This window comes from Aquarana catesbeiana, linkage group LG01 (assembly GCF_042186555.1).
Source record: "Aquarana catesbeiana isolate 2022-GZ linkage group LG01, ASM4218655v1, whole genome shotgun sequence".
Taxonomy (NCBI): domain Eukaryota; kingdom Metazoa; phylum Chordata; class Amphibia; order Anura; family Ranidae; genus Aquarana; species Aquarana catesbeiana.
The window spans coordinates 284,723,122-284,740,852 of NC_133324.1; the positions used below are offsets into that span (position 1 = coordinate 284,723,122).

A 17,731-nucleotide genomic window follows, 5' to 3' on the forward strand; every position below is an offset into this window, starting at 1 on the left:
TTATCCATCTCAGCACTGTCACACAGACCTCCTGCTGGCAGAGTCAAACGGCATCCCGAGAGGCTGATCTATGCCGCCCCAGCCCTTTTTATATCCTTTCCCAGCAATCCGTTCTGTCCACTAAGTGATCACATTCTCAGCTGCATAAGAGCTCGGGGGAGGAGAAACAGCCACACACTGAGCTTCCCAGTGAATGGCTGTGCAGCGGGGGGGGGGGCAAATCTAAACATTGGAGGAGAGCAGGTTGAGTTCCCAGCATGGGTAGAGAACTGACCATGCTGTGTTCTCCTGTGTAGTGTGGTCAGTTTTTAACAGGAAAGCAGAGGGACTGGCAGGAACACCAGGAATTTCACATAAAGGAAGCAATACAAAGAGAACAGGAGACTTTCTCACACAAGTACATGGTAAAGCAGCCACATATCAGGTAACAAACGCTCTAACTAGTTGTGTTCTTTCCCATACTTCCCAACATTTTGAGATGGGAATGAGGGACACCTACTAACAAACGTATATAGGCATAGGACACTCCTCCTGCCACACCCCCTTAAAGGAGAATTAACCAAAAAAGTTTCATTAAATCCACAAGTGCTTTTTTTTTGTTACCGCTACTATTGCTTTATATTGGCTTTTAAAATGTACAAATGCAGCAGTTTATAAACTGGAGGAAAGGTTTAGCACTGAGAAACACTTTTTGAAGAATAAAAAGTGCATTTTATATACAACTATATAGATCAGATCAAAATGAGGGACAAATGAGGAGTAAAGAGAGACAGAGTGACTTTGTTCCAAATCAGGGACAGTCCCTGGAAATCAGGGACAGTTGGGAGCTATGTCTTTCCCCCGACCCCTAGCTGCCACAGTCCGGTCTGAATAATGTGTCAAGCGGACTAAAACTCAGACACACGATCTGAAATGTTTCAAAACCCAGGCTGTCCGGGTGGATCCTGGACAGGTGGCACTGGCAGCCCTATATGAAGATGTGCTGTAGGGCTCTGCCCTGCCTTCAGGACCTAGCGGAGACTCGATGCGCGTCTGTACACATGTGGGGGATTCCTCTTCTACGTCTACGTGCATGCGCTGTAGTCCGAACCCACCCCGCGGCAAAATCTTCGCACATGTGGAATCCAGCAGCGTGCATGCACCGCAATATGCTACAGGGAGTGCAACATCGTTCTCAACTAGATCAGAATGAAGGAAGTGCTTAAAGTCTTTTTTTTTTTTTTTTATGTAGACTAAATGGGGAGAGAGCCAGACACAAATAAGTTTTTTTCCGGGTGAAGATCCACTTTAATATTAGTTAGTAGCAATGTATCGATCAGAGGTGCGGCTAAACACACTCCAGCCAGCAGATGGCGCTGCTAACATGCAAGTCTCCCTAGGGCCATGTGATGTCATTGCTGTGCGACACTACACATGGGAGAACATGTGATGGTTGCTGCATTGTACGGTATAGATCAGATGTAGTGCACGAGTCGGGATGTCACTGTTTGTCATTAACAGGTATGGTGTGTGTTCTCTCCTCGTATCACCTATATTACATGTATTGTACCTCGGACACAATGAGGCAACCTTATATAAGTATCTGCTTACTAAAGTATAAATGGGATCTCTGCTCTTCAACAGCTGAGTAAACTTCCTGGAGCTCAGTGCCTGTGGAGCACCCTTTCATTTCCTGGAGTCCTGAACAAGCCGTTCAACAAGCCTGTGCTTTCCTTCCACTGTTCTCTTTATAACACGCCACCCCAGCAGCACATTCTGGTCCCTTTCCCTTAGCTGCTTCATTCAACTGCGGGTCACTTCCAGACCTGCAAAGTCTATGGGGAAGATTTTCTAAAAGCAAATAGGCTATTTACTTTGCAAGGGAATGTATCATGGACTTAGCAATGTGGTGAAAAATTCACTTTGCAAAGCATACAGAAAAACGTTCAAAAAAAAAAAAAAAAGTGTTTTTGCTTCCACAGGATTGATTGATGGAAGTCACCTCATTCTGTAAGCTAAGGAAAAATGCCCTTGCAAAGTCAAAGCCTATTTACCTTTAGTAAATATATCCCTATGATTCACTGGAATCGTAGATCACTTAGAGGTTCTCATGTGACAATACTGATTGGCTCAGTGCTGTCACATGATCCTCCGAATCCAGAAGTCCTGGGTATTTCTATTGGCTTCCAACACTTAGGGCTGGTTCACATCAGAAACAGTGGGCTACTATTCCAGAACAGTCCCGCCGCATAGACAAGGCATAGTTCTGTGTCTCCTATGTGTCCGGTTCACACCACTGCTTTGCATGCAGTACTTTTTTTTTTCTTATCCGCACAATGCACCATGTGGCTGGCAATCAAACTTTATGAAATGTCTTCGTGACATCTCAATAAAGTTCATTTAAAAGAGAAGTATGGAAAAAAAAAAGTCGGATGCAACATCAATCTGATGCATACGTCCCCCGCCACCTTTACACTGAGAACTGAGCAATCAAACACCTCTGATTGCTCAGTTCTCTCCTCTGCTCTGAGCAGAGAGCTGTGATGGTCAATCACTGGCTCTCTGCTCTGCCTCGCCCCTCCTGCGCTCACTGACTGCTCTGACATATTGCTCAGTACAGTAATGAACAGATAACATACATTACAGTGTCAGTGTACAGAATGGTCTGTATATAATGTATGGTGTCAGCAGGGTCGGGTGTATTTTGGTGCACCCCTCCATATGACACACCGTACTGTACATAGACTTACTTGATATTGTCAGTTAGACTATACTGATCAAGCTTTTAGGCTCACATCTGTCTGGCCGGGGTTTCAGTGCAGTTTTTTAAAGGAGTCCAGTGAGGTTTTGTTCACCGGATCAGGTACAAATTTTTACATGAATCACACCTGAGCCAGACTGAAAAACATATGGGACTCTTTTTAAAAATGCACTGTGGCCAGCCTGGACATATGTGAACCGGCTCCATAGAAAGCTGGTTTGATCAAGTCATGCGAATCGGATGCGGTTTAAAACACATCCATATCGCATATATGTGAACCAAGCCATAGATATAATTTGTGTCATTTGTATTATCTGCCATGTGTTGCAAATTTAGTGTTTACGCTATACATAAACACATGAAAATATATCCTCCATTTTAGTTAATTCATGTTATTGCCTGCTTTTGCTTTCAGTGATCACTATGCAGTCCATCCAATGTAACCCATCAGCATTTTCTTGTTGAAAATATATTTTCAGCACCTAAATATATGTAAATTATTTTCAAACCGTACCAGGTACCTCGGAGATGAGGTGGATTCATCTGAAGATCGCTCCAAAGCTTTGCTGGAGAAGCTCCGCCAACAAGCCAGGAATCGCCAATTAGAATTTCAGGATAAGAAAAAGGGAGTACATGAAGGTATTAAGTCCAGCAATGAAGAGAAAGATGATAATACTAAAACAAAGGACCACAAAGAGGAACCTGAAATAAAGAGAAAAGTGAAAAAGCGAAAGAAAAGTCTCCCTGACACAACAGGTGAGGTTAAAAAATCCACCAGTGATGCTAAGCTGAAAGAAGAGCAAGTGACTGAGGAAGTTAAGGTGAAAAAACTGCGCAAAAAGAAAATTCCCAAAGAAACACAGGAGAGTGTTACCCCAGAAGAACCAAAAGAAGATGCAAAGGTGGAAGAGAGAAGTTCTGCTAATGCTAGTGCCTCAGGTCCAAACTCCCTCCTGCTAGGTGGCTTTGAGGCTAAACGTATTCAGAAGGTGAGAGTGCGGTGTACTGATTACAGGCTTTGTATTTTCTGCTTGGAGAAATCCCAAATACTAGATAGGCATACAGGGACTTCTGAATACTTTATTTGCGTTTGCATTGTTGTTGTCAGTAAAATGCCATGTCCCCTGGCTGCTAGTTTGGACTAACTGGCAGGTAACTTCTCTGTGAATGCGTCCATGCTTTTCAGATCTGTTTTCTGTAAGAGGTTTTCTATTATAAGTTTATTAGCTTTGTGCCTAACTTAAGGAGTCCAACTCCTATATATAAGGTCAGATTTTTTATTTTTTTTTTTTACCTTGGATAGAGAAAAGGTGGTAAAATCTCTGTCAAGTTTTTATTGCCGTCGGCGTCCTGGCTGGTGAGATTTGTCCTGGTGACCATTCTGTTGAGTAGAGGAATTGATGGCAAATCCCAAATTTTAGAGTTTTTGCAGAAACAGAAGATGAGGGGAAAGGTTCCAGTGGGAATATCTTTTCTGGTGACAACTGTCTGGGAGGAGATTTCTTCATAGCTTTGGACAGGTTTTCACTTGCTTCACTTCTTGTCTGAGAGAGACAACAGGAAGGGAAATCTCCTTGGTGGTATAACAGGATTTTACCATCTACTGTATCCAAAACGAATAAAAGGTTTACAAATATTTTAAAGTGCACAGTTGACTAGGCCATTCTTGACCTCTCTAGCTGCTTGTAATGTGATATAAGTAATTCTCAAAGATCATACCAAAGACTCTAAGGCTTCTTTCACACAGAAAGCGATATTACCAAATCCATCTATGACCAGCTTAAAGGTTTGCTTTAAGGTGCGTTTACTGATTAATAATTCACAAATAACTTAAAGTAAAACTTAACCCAAAAGGGGAAGTTCCACTTTTCTGCTTCTTCACCCCCCCCCCCTCCAACTTTTGGATTTTTTTTCCAAGGGGGGGGGGGGGGTACCTGGTTTTGAGGGGTACCTACTCCTCCTATCACCTAGGCCATCCGAGCGTTTGACAACTCCCCCCCCCCCCCCCTTTGGGATATGTCAAAGGTCCTAGAAGGCTATGGGGTCAGACCGGCCAACGCATGCACAGTGTGAAGCCCCAAGGAGTCACAGCCGGCTTCCCACAGTTGGCATGGTGGTGCTGGGGACCCGAAGACTGGAAAAAAATGGCCTGGTTGAGCATAGTGCAGGATCCCTGGACAGGAAAGTGTCAGTATTTGTAGCTGCTGACTTTTAACTTTTCAGGGGAACTGAAGAACTACTTTAATGCGCAAAGTCTGGTAACAGGTTCATTTTAAAGTTTAACCTATTAAACCTAGGGCAAAGGGTAAGGTGTTTAATTTTAAGAGTCAGGTAAATGGTTGATGTTAAAATGAAGAACCGAGTTAAATGCTCAAACTTTGTTTAGGAGGTAGTTGGTTTATGTACGGAAGGTAGGTTAAATTTTATAGGGAACGGAAGCCTGTCATGAGAGAAATATCGAGGTTGAAAGTAATGACCTTTTCTTCTGAAAATGCTAGCCACCTGGGTGTCGTGTTATACTAATGCTTAATTAGGAGATCGGGAAATAAATATAGTCTTGCCACACCAGCAACAGAATCTGTTACTGTTCACTCTTTGTAAGTCTCCTAACTAGTATCTAAACTGGTAAATACGTTATAGCCCTAAGCAATCATTTGTTGATCCTGTTGGCTATATAGAAATACTCTTCAGACAGGAACAGCAGGGAAAACGTGGCAGTATCTTCATTAACAAAAACATTCATGTCAATTTCCTGTACTAGTCTAACATTTGGTATGTGGCTAATATAAAACATTTCTGTCATACTGGATCCACCTATAACTGTATGTTGTGCATCAGTTCAAATGCTGCATTGTTTGATGATATCACTGGAATGAACATCATCTCCACTTAGGGAAATACTTGCCATAGACAGAAAATAAGAAGTTAGCTTTGCAAGTGGGCTTGAGACCATAAAAAATTAAAATAAATCAACATTTTTTTTATTGTGCAGGTGATGCCAGTTCTGCCACAGTGGTTGGCAAAGCCTTCTGTTGTTCACAAGGAAATCAAGCAGAACCTAGTTTCAATTCCCGATGTCCCTGGTTTGCACCCTAGGCTTGCACTTAAACTAAAAGCCAACAAAGTGCATTCCCTTTTTCCAGGTAGGCCCAGACATCCATTCTTTAAATTATTTTTATATTTTGTAATTTATTTATGTTAAAGGTTATCATTTTTCATTTTATCCCCTAAAACTCTGTTTTATGTTTTGTTGCCTGATTGTTAGTTCAAGCTGAGGTTATCCCAGCTATTCTGGAGAGCTGCACTCATGGATTTCTTCTGGGAAGGGGAGGATATCGCCCCAGTGATATTTGTGTGTCTGCACCCACTGGCAGTGGAAAGACTCTGGCTTTTGTCCTTCCCATAGTACAGGTGAGCATGCTGAAATTGAACTCTGGATCTTTCTGCTGCTATTTATCTTCCCACCTTAACGGCACTGTATAGTACTTGGAAAAGCGATCTGCATTCAGGTCATTTTTCAGAGGCGTTTGATGCCTTCTTACTGCCTGCTTTAACTCTGGAAGTGGGGCACCAATGTGTTTGCCATTTTTCTGATTCCTTTGCAGTACCACCGAACATGACTGGGGGTATTGGTGCACGCTGTTGATAAAAATGCACTCAACCCTGTGTTTTAACTGAACCCCCCCCAACCACAAGCCGCTTGGCCACAGCACGGGTACAACGCAATGTACTTACAGTTTTCGTGCAGGTTTCTGTAAGTTTCCCTAGACTTTCAATTATGTCCCGCCTTTTTGGTGTGTTTTCTGAAAGCGCACCAAAAGTCTTGCATGCTGCATCTTTGGTGTGCTTTCAGAAAATGAGACAAAAATGCGGGACATAATAGAAAGTCCATTGGAAACCGCATGTACACTGCGCTGCACCTGCTCTGTGGCCAAACCTCAGCGTGGCACTGTGAAAAGGCCCTGAGGGCCCACTTACACTGGGAACTGCATGTGAATCGCACAGGAACGCTGTGCGGTTCCTGTGCAATTCCAATGCAGTTCTATGCAGTGCGATGTTAGCTCATTCATTTTGAAACGCACTGCAACCGGATTGCATGGTACATAGCTGCGTTTGCAACCTGCATTTGGGATGTCATTAACTTTGCACTGACACACCCTGCAGATCACAAGGGCAGTGCGATTGGAATGCAGTGCAGGAACCCAACATGGAACATGGGTTTCCTGCACAGCATTCTATTGTGAACGGGCCCTAATTAAACCCTTACTTGCTTAAAGCGGAGTTCCACCCATTTCTGTGTTTATTAAAAGTCAGCGGCTACTAAAAGTGTAGCTGCTGACTTTTTATAAACAGACACTCACCTGTCCCACGGTCCAGCGATGCGGCCGCCTGAAGCTTCGCTTCTCTCCCTCGCTTCTCTACCTCTCCTCTCCGCAGCGCCGGCATTGCAAGTGTGGGCACCCGGCTGTGACAGCTTGCGGCTTCACAACCGGGTGCTCACTGCGCATGCGCGAGTCCCGCTGCTCATTCTGAATGGCCAGGCAATCTTCAGGGACCTGTGACATGTCCCAGAAGATTGCAAGGGGGGGGAGAACTTCCGCTCAGGGCCGCGGAACCATGGGCAGAAGTGGGAGCTAGGTACCCCCCCCCAAAAAAAAAAAGAATTACATGCCAAATGTGGCATGTCAGGAGTGCTTAAAGCGGAAGTTACATTTTTGGGTGGAACTCCGTTTTAAGTGGCTGGATTGTCTTTCCATTACATTACTTGCATGTGTTTTAATGTTTATATCATTTCAGCTCTTGGTGGAAAAGGTGCTTTTCCCCCCTCACCTTCCAGGGCAGCTACTTGAGAGATGATTGGCTCCGCCCTCCACAGGAAACACAAATCAGATACGATTTAAAGGGCCCCTCCCTTTCCTCTGACCCGCAGTTGCTTTGTGTTTACAGACCCTCCAGGAGCACCGACGTGTTTTTTGTTTTCTTAGGTCTGGTAACTGTGGTTGGTGGACCCCCCTTCTCTGGTTTCATCCAGGACTAGTTGTGGCCAAGTCTTGGGTGATAGTCTGTTCTTTTACCAGAAGGATTCCCTATTTCTGGGGTTGCTCGCCTACCTGGTGATGTGAGTGGTGGCAACTCCCTTCTATTTTTCCCCCAGCTCTGCTGTGTGGAACTGTGTCCTCCTCGTGCTTCATTGCGGATGGCGTCGGAGGACTTCCGGCGGCAAGATGGTGCCAGAACCGGGAGTCACATGACGCACTTAGGGACGCCGTTTTTTCATTTAAGGAAGCACAGCGTGGATACATTGAGGACATGCTGCACGGGGAATAGTCTGCTAAACGCCGGTCAAGTGCATTTTGCAGGAAAGCAGGAGTCTACTCTACGGCCAATCTCCACTTGCTTCATGGAGCTTGAGGACAGGTCTGAGGATGTAGCGTCCGCTCATATTGAACCAGCGGCAGCATCCGGGTCCCATACTGCCCCAAAGGTAAGCCCTTGTCTGTGGATAGCTCTACAGCAGGGGACTTTTTGTATGGAACTTTTTATTTATGGCCCTTGTTTCTGCTTTTTTCTTGGCCAAACTGGTGAAGAAAAAATGTGGGAACTGTAGGGCCAGGCTTTCTGATAGTTATAAAAAACTATTTTGTGAGGATTGTATTCCATCCAAAGCTAGTTCAGAAACGTACTCTTTAAAAGAGTTAATGTCTTCTATGAAGGAGGTATTGTACTCCTTTCAGTCCCTTTAATGACCGGGTTACTGGTTTAGGGTCTTCCTCATCTAGACCCATAGCTCAAGAGCCTTCAGCCTCTGCTAAATTCCTTCCTTTGTTAGTCCCTGAGACCGTTAGTTCACGCAATACTTCTGATCTGGAAGAAGGTGAGAATTCAGTTTCTTCATCAGATGAGGAATCTGCATCAGAGGAGGATACGGGTAGCTCATCTAAATATCTTTTTCCAGTTGAAGATATTGATGAACTACTAAAGTCAATATATACCTCGGAGCAGATTGAGATGCCACAGCAAGCCCAATCTGTACAAGTTAAAATGTATAGGGGCGGAAGTCAAAGTATTTTCCGGTACACCAATCACTTAGGGACATGATTCTTTCTGAGTGGAGAAAACCTGAAAAAAGGTTGTTCCAGTCCAGGGGACCCAAAAGAAGATTTCATTTTCAGTCTGAGTTTGAGGAGATTTTCTTTAGCACTATGTCGCAGGTGTCCAAGAGGATCAAATGGATAGAAAGGCCGACTCATTGCTACGTAGGCCTGGGATGCTTCAGCCTTTTCTTTAGGTCCGGCGGTAGCATCCACCTGTGTGGCTAGGAATTTAGACGTATGGGTTCAGCTTCTGGATGATCTTCTTTTATCCAACACCCCCAAAGAAGAGTTTAGGGAGTCTCTCCCACTCATTGCCAAGTCCGTTGCCTTCTTAGCTGATGCAGCAGCAGATTCAGTGGCAGAAGTCATGGCTTTTTTGCAGATTCAAAGTGTATCGATTGTCCCATATCTAGATGATTTTTTGCTCGAGACAAAGGGTCCCTTGTTCAGGATCTGCAGTTGGTTTTGCAGACATCTCAGAAATTGTGTTGGAAAGTCAACCAGCGAGAGTCTTGCCTGGTGCCCTCCCAGATCATACTTTTACTGGGTTATCTTATAGACTCTGTTGTCCAAAAGATTTTTCTTCCCGAGGAGAAGATTTTGAAAATTCTTCTTTTCGTGCAGGCATTCAAGTTGCTCCCTCAGACCTCCCTTCGGTGGATCATGCAGTTGCTGGGATTGATGACTGCGGCCATTCCAGGGGTGCCTTGGGCCTAATTACACTCCAGACCCCTTCAGGCTTTTCTTTTACTCCATTGTGATCGCAGGAAGAACTCTCTAGATCTGCTGGTACAGCTGCCAGGAGAGAATTTTCTCGATCTCTCCTGGTGAGAGCAGTGAGAACATCTGCAGGGAGGGGAGGATTGGGCACAACATTTCCTGGTAAAAATTACCACAGACCCCAGTCTGTGGGGTTGGGGTGCTCACTCACAGGACTGGCAGGCCCAGGGAGCCTGGTTACCAGAGGAGGCAGGCCGCTTCTTGAATTTCAGAGAACCTCTAGCTGTGAGGAAAGCTCTTGTGTCTCTGGAAGAGAGGGTCTATTCAAAAGACCTATTAATTTTCTCAGACGATGCCACAACAGTGGTGTACCTAAACAAGCAAAGGGGCACTCGCTCAAAGTCGCTTCTGTCATTAACACAGCAGATTCTGTCCTGGGCGGAGATCAATGTCACTTCAGTCAGGGCAGTCCACATCAGGGGGTCAGAAAATGTGCTGGCGGACTATTTGAGCAGGGTGGGCATCAGTTCCAGCGGTTGGGAACTACATCAAGGCACGTTCTGGGAGGTAGTGCTAAGATGGGGTCTTCCCACAGTGGATCTTTTTGCCTCCCGTCTCAACAGAAAACTGACGGCGTTCTTCTCTCTGGAGAGAGAGTCCTTGGGGACGGATGCTCTCTCCTTCCCGTGGGATTTCACTCTGGCTTACGCCTTCCCTCCTTTTCCCCTCTTACCTCTAGTAGTTTGGAAAATTATTCAGGACCGGGCAGAAGTGGTTCTGATTGCCCCCCTGGTGGACCAGGAGTAGTTGGTTCTCCTCTCTGAAGGCCCTCTCTGTGAATCCTTACTGGCCCCTACCAGTTCGGAAGGATCTGCTCCATCAGGGACCGGTGTTGCATCCAAACCCTCAGACCTTACAATTGATGGCCTGGAGGCTGAGCAGCGTATCCTACAGTTAAGGGGGTGTTCAGAGAGGGTTATTCAAACTATTCTGGACAGCCGTAAGTTGGTCACGAGAAGAATCTATGGGAGAGTTTGGAAAACTTATATTTCCTGGCTAAGGAAAACTGGTTTAGATTCTTTTTCCACTCCCTGTATATTAGATTTTTTGCAAGGGGGAGTGGAAAAGGGGCTCTCTGTAAGCACCTTTAGGGTTCAGATTGCTGCCCTATCTTTGTTTACAGAGAGAAGACTAGCGGAGCATCCTTTAGTCAGGAGGTTCCTTTCAGCCAGATCTAGACATGCTCCCAGGGTCATCAAACATATTCCTCCCTGAGATCCTTTTGAGCCTTTGCATGAGGCTTCCCTGAAAATTATTTCTTTGAAGATATCCTTCCTTTTAGCTATTAGGTCGGGGAGAAGGATTTCTGATCTAGAGTCTCTTTCCTGTAAAGACCCCTCCCTTCCGGAGGATTCTAGAGGACAGGGTAGTGATTAGGCCGGATCCTTTCTATTTACCCAAAGTTTCTTCCAACTTTCATAGGTCCCAGGAGATAGTCCTTCCTAGTTTCTGCACCTCTCCCAAGAATGCGGAGGAGGAAAGGTTTAGTCTTTTAGACGTAAAGAGATGTCTTCTGCTTTATCTAGAAAAGTCCAGTGGTTTTAGGAGTTCCTCCCAACTGTTGGTTTTGTTCAGTGGCCCCAAGAAGGTGTCCAAAGCGTCTAAAAGTTCTATTGCTAGGTGGATTAGGGGAGCTATCTGTGAGGCATACAAAGCGTCAGGTTGCACCCCTCCTTCTAGAATTAGGGCCCATTCAACAAGATCCACATCATGGTCAGAAAGAGCAGGGGTTTCATGGGAATACATTTCTAAAGCTGCCGTCTGGTCCTCCTCTCATGCATTTGTCAAACATTATAGAGTACAGATGCTTTCCAGCTAGGACCTTTCCTTTGGTAGGAAAGTGCTTCAGGCTGTCGTCCCTCCCTAAGGTATAGAATCGTACTTATTTTTTCACTGGTCGACCTTGTTTACCTGGTGGTGGTGTTTTTTTTATATGATTTTTTGTTTTTTCCTCTGCCAAGTGCGTCTTTGGTGGAGGTTACTTGATCTTCTAAACAACTGAGGGTCAGGGGAAAGGGAGGGGTCTTTTAAATTGTATCTGATTTGTGTTTCCTGTGGAGGGCGGAGCCAATCATCTCTCAAGTAGCTGTCCTGGAAATACCGTTACCGGTAAGTCTAACGCGGGTTTTTTGTTACAATGTTACACATTTTTTTACACAACACTGAAAAAAAAAAAAACCACAAAACTATCAAAAACAAAAAAAGTTTAAATATGTAATGTGTTTTGTAAAGGTTAGTTACTTATTAAAATAATAAAAATATCTTTATACATACCTGCTCTTTGCAGTGGTTTTGCACAGAGCGGTCCCGAACCCCTTGCCAGCACTCTGGGCTCCTCCTCAGTTTCAAGTGCCTCTTTAGCAAGCTGCTTGCTATGGGGGCACTCGCGCGGGCTTGATGCCAAACCAGGCTGCGTTCGTCTATTGACACACACAACGCAGCTTGGCTCCGCTCCCTCCTCACAGAATTTTATAGAGTACAGCTCCCGCTGCTGTCTGAGCCTGTGAGGAGAGAGAGAGAGCAGCCCTGCTGCTCTCGGGCTCAGGTAAGTAGTTGGGGGAGCTGGAGGTGGAGCTGAACATGAAAGGTTTTAAGCATAAAAGTAGTACTATAGGCAAAACTTATTTTTTTTCATTCTGGATTAAGCAAGGTAGAGTTATAACCCCTGTAAGGCTCTTTTTTGCCATCTGTGTCCCATTGGGGAGATTTCCCTTCACTTCCTGCCCCAAAGCCAAACAGGAAGTGAGGGGAAATCCCTGCAAATTAGGAGAATTCCTTGGGCAACCCCAGGTCAGCAAAACTGGTGTCCCCATTGGAACATTTCCCCTCCATTACTTTTCTGGGGACAACCCAAAATTTGGGCTTTTCTTTTATTCTCACTTTTAATAATAATGGTAAACAGGATGAATAGAGTGGGTGAATCTCAATAACAGGGGCACAGACAGCAAAAAAAAACAAAAAACTGACAGGTGTTCTAATCAGTCTCCACTCCACCCAAAACTAAGAAAAAACATTGTAATTGTAATTCCTTTATTTCCAAAAAGTTGTAGTTTACAGTTAGATAAAAAAAAAGAAAAACGCAGCATATTCAAACGACAATGAACAGAGGGCCACGCAGTTAGATCCACAAGCCAACAGGCCTAGCAGGACACGATAGATATGATCAGATATAACATTACTTTTTGTTTTTTTTGAAAAATTATGTTTATTCAACATTTGAGTAAGACATACAATACAACACATACAAAATTCGTATCCCAACCCCCCACACTTTAACTCCCCCCACCACATATAACATTACTAATATGAGAATGATCGTCGATATGCATGGTATGTAACACATATAAGATGACAGCATGTGGGACCCAGAACCTATGCTCGTAAACTTTAAACTGTACAACTATATAAACACAACAATATACCGGGAAGCTAAGCATTCCAGTGGCCAGCCGGACCCAGAGAGGGAACAATGAGGTTTGGATAATGTATAGAAGAACACTCGCATATCTAAAAAATAGAACGCCCCTGACTGAGTCAGGTATTTGGGGTAGGGGGGAAGAGAGAAGGAAGGGGGAAAGAGGGTGGGGGTTGATCAGTAGGAGGGAGAAGGAGTAAGGGGCCAGGGGTCCCTTATGCAGAAGAAAAGTACAGATTCAGAATCAAAGATAAATGGGAGAAGAGAAAAGAGAGAGCCTCTCACCCAGGGAGTTTAAGCCAAGCCCAGGAGGTCTGCCAGATTGCGAAACCCCCTGAAGTTAGGCGTCGGTGTATATGTAATGTTGCCAAGGTCTCCAGGTGTCCCGAAAGATCTTCTCACTATTGTTCAAGGTGGCTGTGAGATCCTCCATATCGCTAAGTTCATTGACTTTAGAAAACCACAGGGACGTCGACGGCAGGTTCTCAGATTTCCAACATGGGGATGCATGCCTTAGCCGCATTCAGTAGTTGAAATGTAAGAGAAGCCTTGTACTTCTTAATAGGTTGTTGCGAGAGATGTAACAGGCATGCCCCAGGGTTCCCCTCTAAATCAACGTTGGTCAAGTGCTTGACAGTACAGATCACCTCCCTCCAAAAAAGGCCTGAGTTTGAACAGTCCCATAAGATTTGTAGCATTGTTCCTTTTGCATTGCCACACTGACAGCACGTACTAGTGACCTGGGGGAAAAAAAAAGTAGTGGGTACCCTGTTCCAGCAAGTCAAGATCTTGTAAGAGGTCTCTTAAACTCTAGTGGCAATGGAAGATTTCTGGGCAAAGAAAAGAATTTTCTCCTTCTGTAAGTCAGTGAATCGGATTTTAAGTCCTGATTCCCACTTAGAGAGGAACGTAGGGATATACCCTGTATCTGGCCGAATCATGTAGCTCATCAAAAGACAACGACTAATTGCTTCCCATTTATGCTCCAGTTCTGTAAATTGCCGAAGTATACCCGGAGAGCGCAAACACCGGCGCAGAAAATTACGTAACTGGAGACTACTCCAGAAGTCTAGTGGGGGGTCAGTAGCGGTCATCCCGGCAAAAGAAGAGAGCTGGCCGTCAGATCCTATAAAGTCACAAAAATGAAGGTGGCCATTCGAGATCAGATGCTGAAAATGGGGGTTTTGGAGGCCTGGTTCAAAATTCTGGATTTCCCAATATTGGTACCATGGGAGAAGGCAATGGTGACACCAAAGAGTGTTGAAAGGCATCACTAGCAGCCAACAACATGCTATCAAGGTTAGGGTGATCACTGAACGCTTTCGGCAGAGGAGAGGTGATCCAAGGCCAACTCTTTGCAGTGTCATTAGAATCTTCCAATTCCATGGCTACCCTATGTTTTGCTTCAGCATGACAGTGCCAGTCCACTAACTGGGTGAGGTGCACTGGTCTGTAGTAGGGCTGCACATCTAGAAGGCCAACCCCTCTCCGTGGTTTCGGGGGATGAAGAAGTTGAAGCTTAAGTAGAATCTTAAGTCGAAGCCTTTGGTGGGAAACATACAAAGTCTCGAAACATTGAGCTCACCCGTTTAAAGAACAACAGAGGGAGGCGAATGGGAAGTGTCTGTAGCAGATACAGCACCTTAGGAAGTATAGTAATCTTGAGGACACTGCAGGGGCCAAACCAGGTTAAGGGGAGTGAATGCCAGTGGAGTAGATAAGCTTTAGGAAGGAGGAGCAAGGGGACAAAATTGGCCGAATAAAGAGCAGAAAGGGTCAGAAGTAATGTCAACTCCCAGATAGTGGATAGAGTGGATCACTCAGTAGAGAGGGAATGAAGAACGTAATGAGCGAGCCGTGACTCTGTCTACTGTAATGTTTAGAACAGAGGACTTGGATAGGTTGATTTGGAAAAAAAAGAATTCCATACTCTTGTAGAAAAGCAGTTTCAGAAGCGAAGTGAGCGGGTCTGTTAGAAAAAAGATTACATCATCCGCAAACGAGGCCACTTTGTGCGACCCTGATGATTTTTGATAGCCAGCAATGCCCGGTCCGCTCTTATTGTATACAAAAAAGGCTCTAAGGAAAGAATGAAAATCAGAGGGGACAAGGGGCTACCCTGCCGCGTGCCATTGGTGATGTTAAAGTCAGATCTCGTCTCATTGACCTTGACTGCAACTGAGGGATTGGAATAAAGGGATAGGATCCAACTCAACATGGATGACCTGAGCCCAATATGCTCTAGAGTGGCCCGCATGAATGCCCAGTTCACCCGGATGAAGGCTTTCTCTGCGTTTGTGGATGGGAAGAGAAGAGGCAACCTTGATGACTTGGCTGCATGGATCAGGTTAAACACCCAAATTGTTATCTTGAGGCTCCTAAAGGGGCACAAACCCTGCCTAATCCCTGTGAATTAGACTCTGGATATGGGGAAGCAGCCTATTTGCCAAAATCTTTGCAAACAATTTCAAGTCAGTGTTCAGAAGCGCAATAGGGTGATAATTCCCACATTGAAAGGGATCCTTCCCTTCTTTTGGAATAAGGGAAATATTCTCTCAATGTGTCCATTGGAAAGGATTTCCCCTCTGTGATTGAATTAAGGGTAGAGACCAAGGGTGGGGACAACGTCTCATAAAAGGCTTTGTAGTAACCTGAGGTGAGGCCATCTGGGCCGGGAGCCTTGTCCGGCTTGGAGTGGGCCAAGGCCACCCCCAGCTCCACAGCTGTTGGGTTCTTCCAGCTTTTCTTGACCTGCACTGGGGAGTGTGGGCATGCCAGAGAAGGCAAGATATGTCTGTATGGGAGATCCCATATCTGTAGAGGGATCCGGGGGGGGGGGTGTTGCCTAGATTGTAGAGGCCTTCAGAGAAGGATCTAAACTCCGTCGCTATTTCAGTGGAAGTAGTTAGCTTCTGTCCAGAGGAGCCAATGAGCTAGGATATGTAGGTTTTAGTACGAGGACCACGCAGGGCCTGTGCCAACAACGTGCCCGGATTGTTGTAGAATTCATACTTTGTACGATGAGCCCATGTCAGTTTTTGCTTTGTTTTATAATACAGAAGGGAGCGGAGATCCTGATATGTGGAGCGTGCGAGGCTAGCCTTATGCGAGCATTCTAAGCTGTGCATCCTTGCAAAAAGTTCGTCTGTGCGAGCTCCTATTCTGATCAAAGTACCCCTGACAACCGTCTTATGCGCCTCTCAGACAACCAGCGGATTGTCTATCAAACCCCCATTAATGGATAAATATTCCCACAATGTGGTCCTCCAACTGCAGTAGGGCCTCATTCAATGTCCAAGATGGGAGGGATCTGAGTTACTGGACCTAGCTGAAGCATCAGATGAACCGGCGCATGATCCGAGAGAGAGAGAGATGACGACAATACAGGTAGACACCACTCTGGAGAGGTCTTTATGCGAGATCAAAAGATAATCGAGACCCAAATAGGTGTGATGGACATGCGAGAAAAAAGAGTAGTTGCGGTCTTGAGGATGTAATAGCCACCAGGGATCAACCAAGTGGAGGAGATGCAGATCAGCCTTCAAGCGCCTAAGGTGAGAGTAGGGGGAGATGGGATGAGCCCTGCGATACATCCACTAAAGGATCCATAGCAAAGTTGAGGTCGCCCCCAAAAACAAGTAGCCCCTCTGCAAACTCCAAAAGCTCAGGAAGGAGCATCTGTAGAAACTGCAGGTGGTCAATATTCGGGAAGTAAACATTAGCAAAGGTGACCTGCATGTATGCATTAAGGTCTTAAACCTTTAGTCTTTAGGACCATTTTAGGGTTAAAAAAAAATGAAGAAATTAATAGCTATGGGGAAAACAGGGAGAAATTAGTTACATAATTAGGCGGGTTGAAAAAAGACAGAAGTCCATCTAGTTCAACCAATTAAAAAAAAAAAAGAAAATCATACAAACCCAATTCTATGCCCACAGTTGAGTTAATTGGGGCTGATAAAGGTTGAGTAATGGTTATAAAGGGGTTAAATAGGAAGACGTATTTTATTCAAACCTTTTTTTAACCTGTAAGTTTCCTTTTAACTGATGTCATATGCAGATTAAAGATCGTACCATTGATCTACATATGCGTCGAAAAGTGAATACTGTGTGACCATACATTATTGGTGTATTACTAAATCACACTTGCAGTATAATTTCACACAGGAGTTGCTGCATTTTGACAGCCATTCCAGCCATTCCTGCTGTCATAGCAATTCTTGGCTGTCATATTGATTGACAGTAATAAAGATGAGGGAAAAGGAGCTGACCATAGCAGATATACCCTAAAAACTTTGAAGTTTTTTTTAGGGTGTATCTCTTATGTTCAACCACTTCCCTACTTCCTACCCTGTCCCTCTGGGCCGCCGTCATATGACGTCTTTTACTTTCTGAGCCTCCAGGGGGCGCGCGCCCACGGCGTCACTAGGCACCCGATGTGCGTGCCCCGTGATGTCCGCTGGGCACCCGCGATTGCCTGTGAACACAGCAGGACCGCGGATGATCCTTGTCCTGTCAGAGGAGAGGAGATTGATGGTGTGTTCCCAGTACAGAGGAACACCGATCGGTCTCCTCCCCTTTGAGTCCCCTCCCCCTACAGTTAGAATCACTCCCTAGGATACACATTTAGCCCCTTCCTCGCCCCCCAGTGTTAACCCCTTCCCTTCCAGTCACATTTACACAGTAATCAGTGCATTTTTACAG

At 45.1% G+C, this 17,731-nt stretch overlaps 1 protein-coding gene across 1 annotated transcript in view; it reads left to right on the top strand.

Annotated features, from left to right (window-relative positions):
* The first annotated feature begins 1,356 nt into the window (after nt 1–1,356).
* DDX51 (DEAD-box helicase 51) overlaps nt 1,357–17,731 on the top strand; it is a 45,112-nt gene continuing 28,737 nt past the window's right edge. The window contains exons 1-4 of the mRNA XM_073629202.1: nt 1,357–1,500; nt 3,258–3,729; nt 5,733–5,883; nt 6,006–6,151. Coding sequence (XP_073485303.1) covers nt 1,478–1,500; nt 3,258–3,729; nt 5,733–5,883; nt 6,006–6,151 — 792 coding nt within the window. The 5' untranslated portion in view covers nt 1,357–1,477. The remainder of the gene's footprint in view (nt 1,501–3,257; nt 3,730–5,732; nt 5,884–6,005; nt 6,152–17,731) is intronic.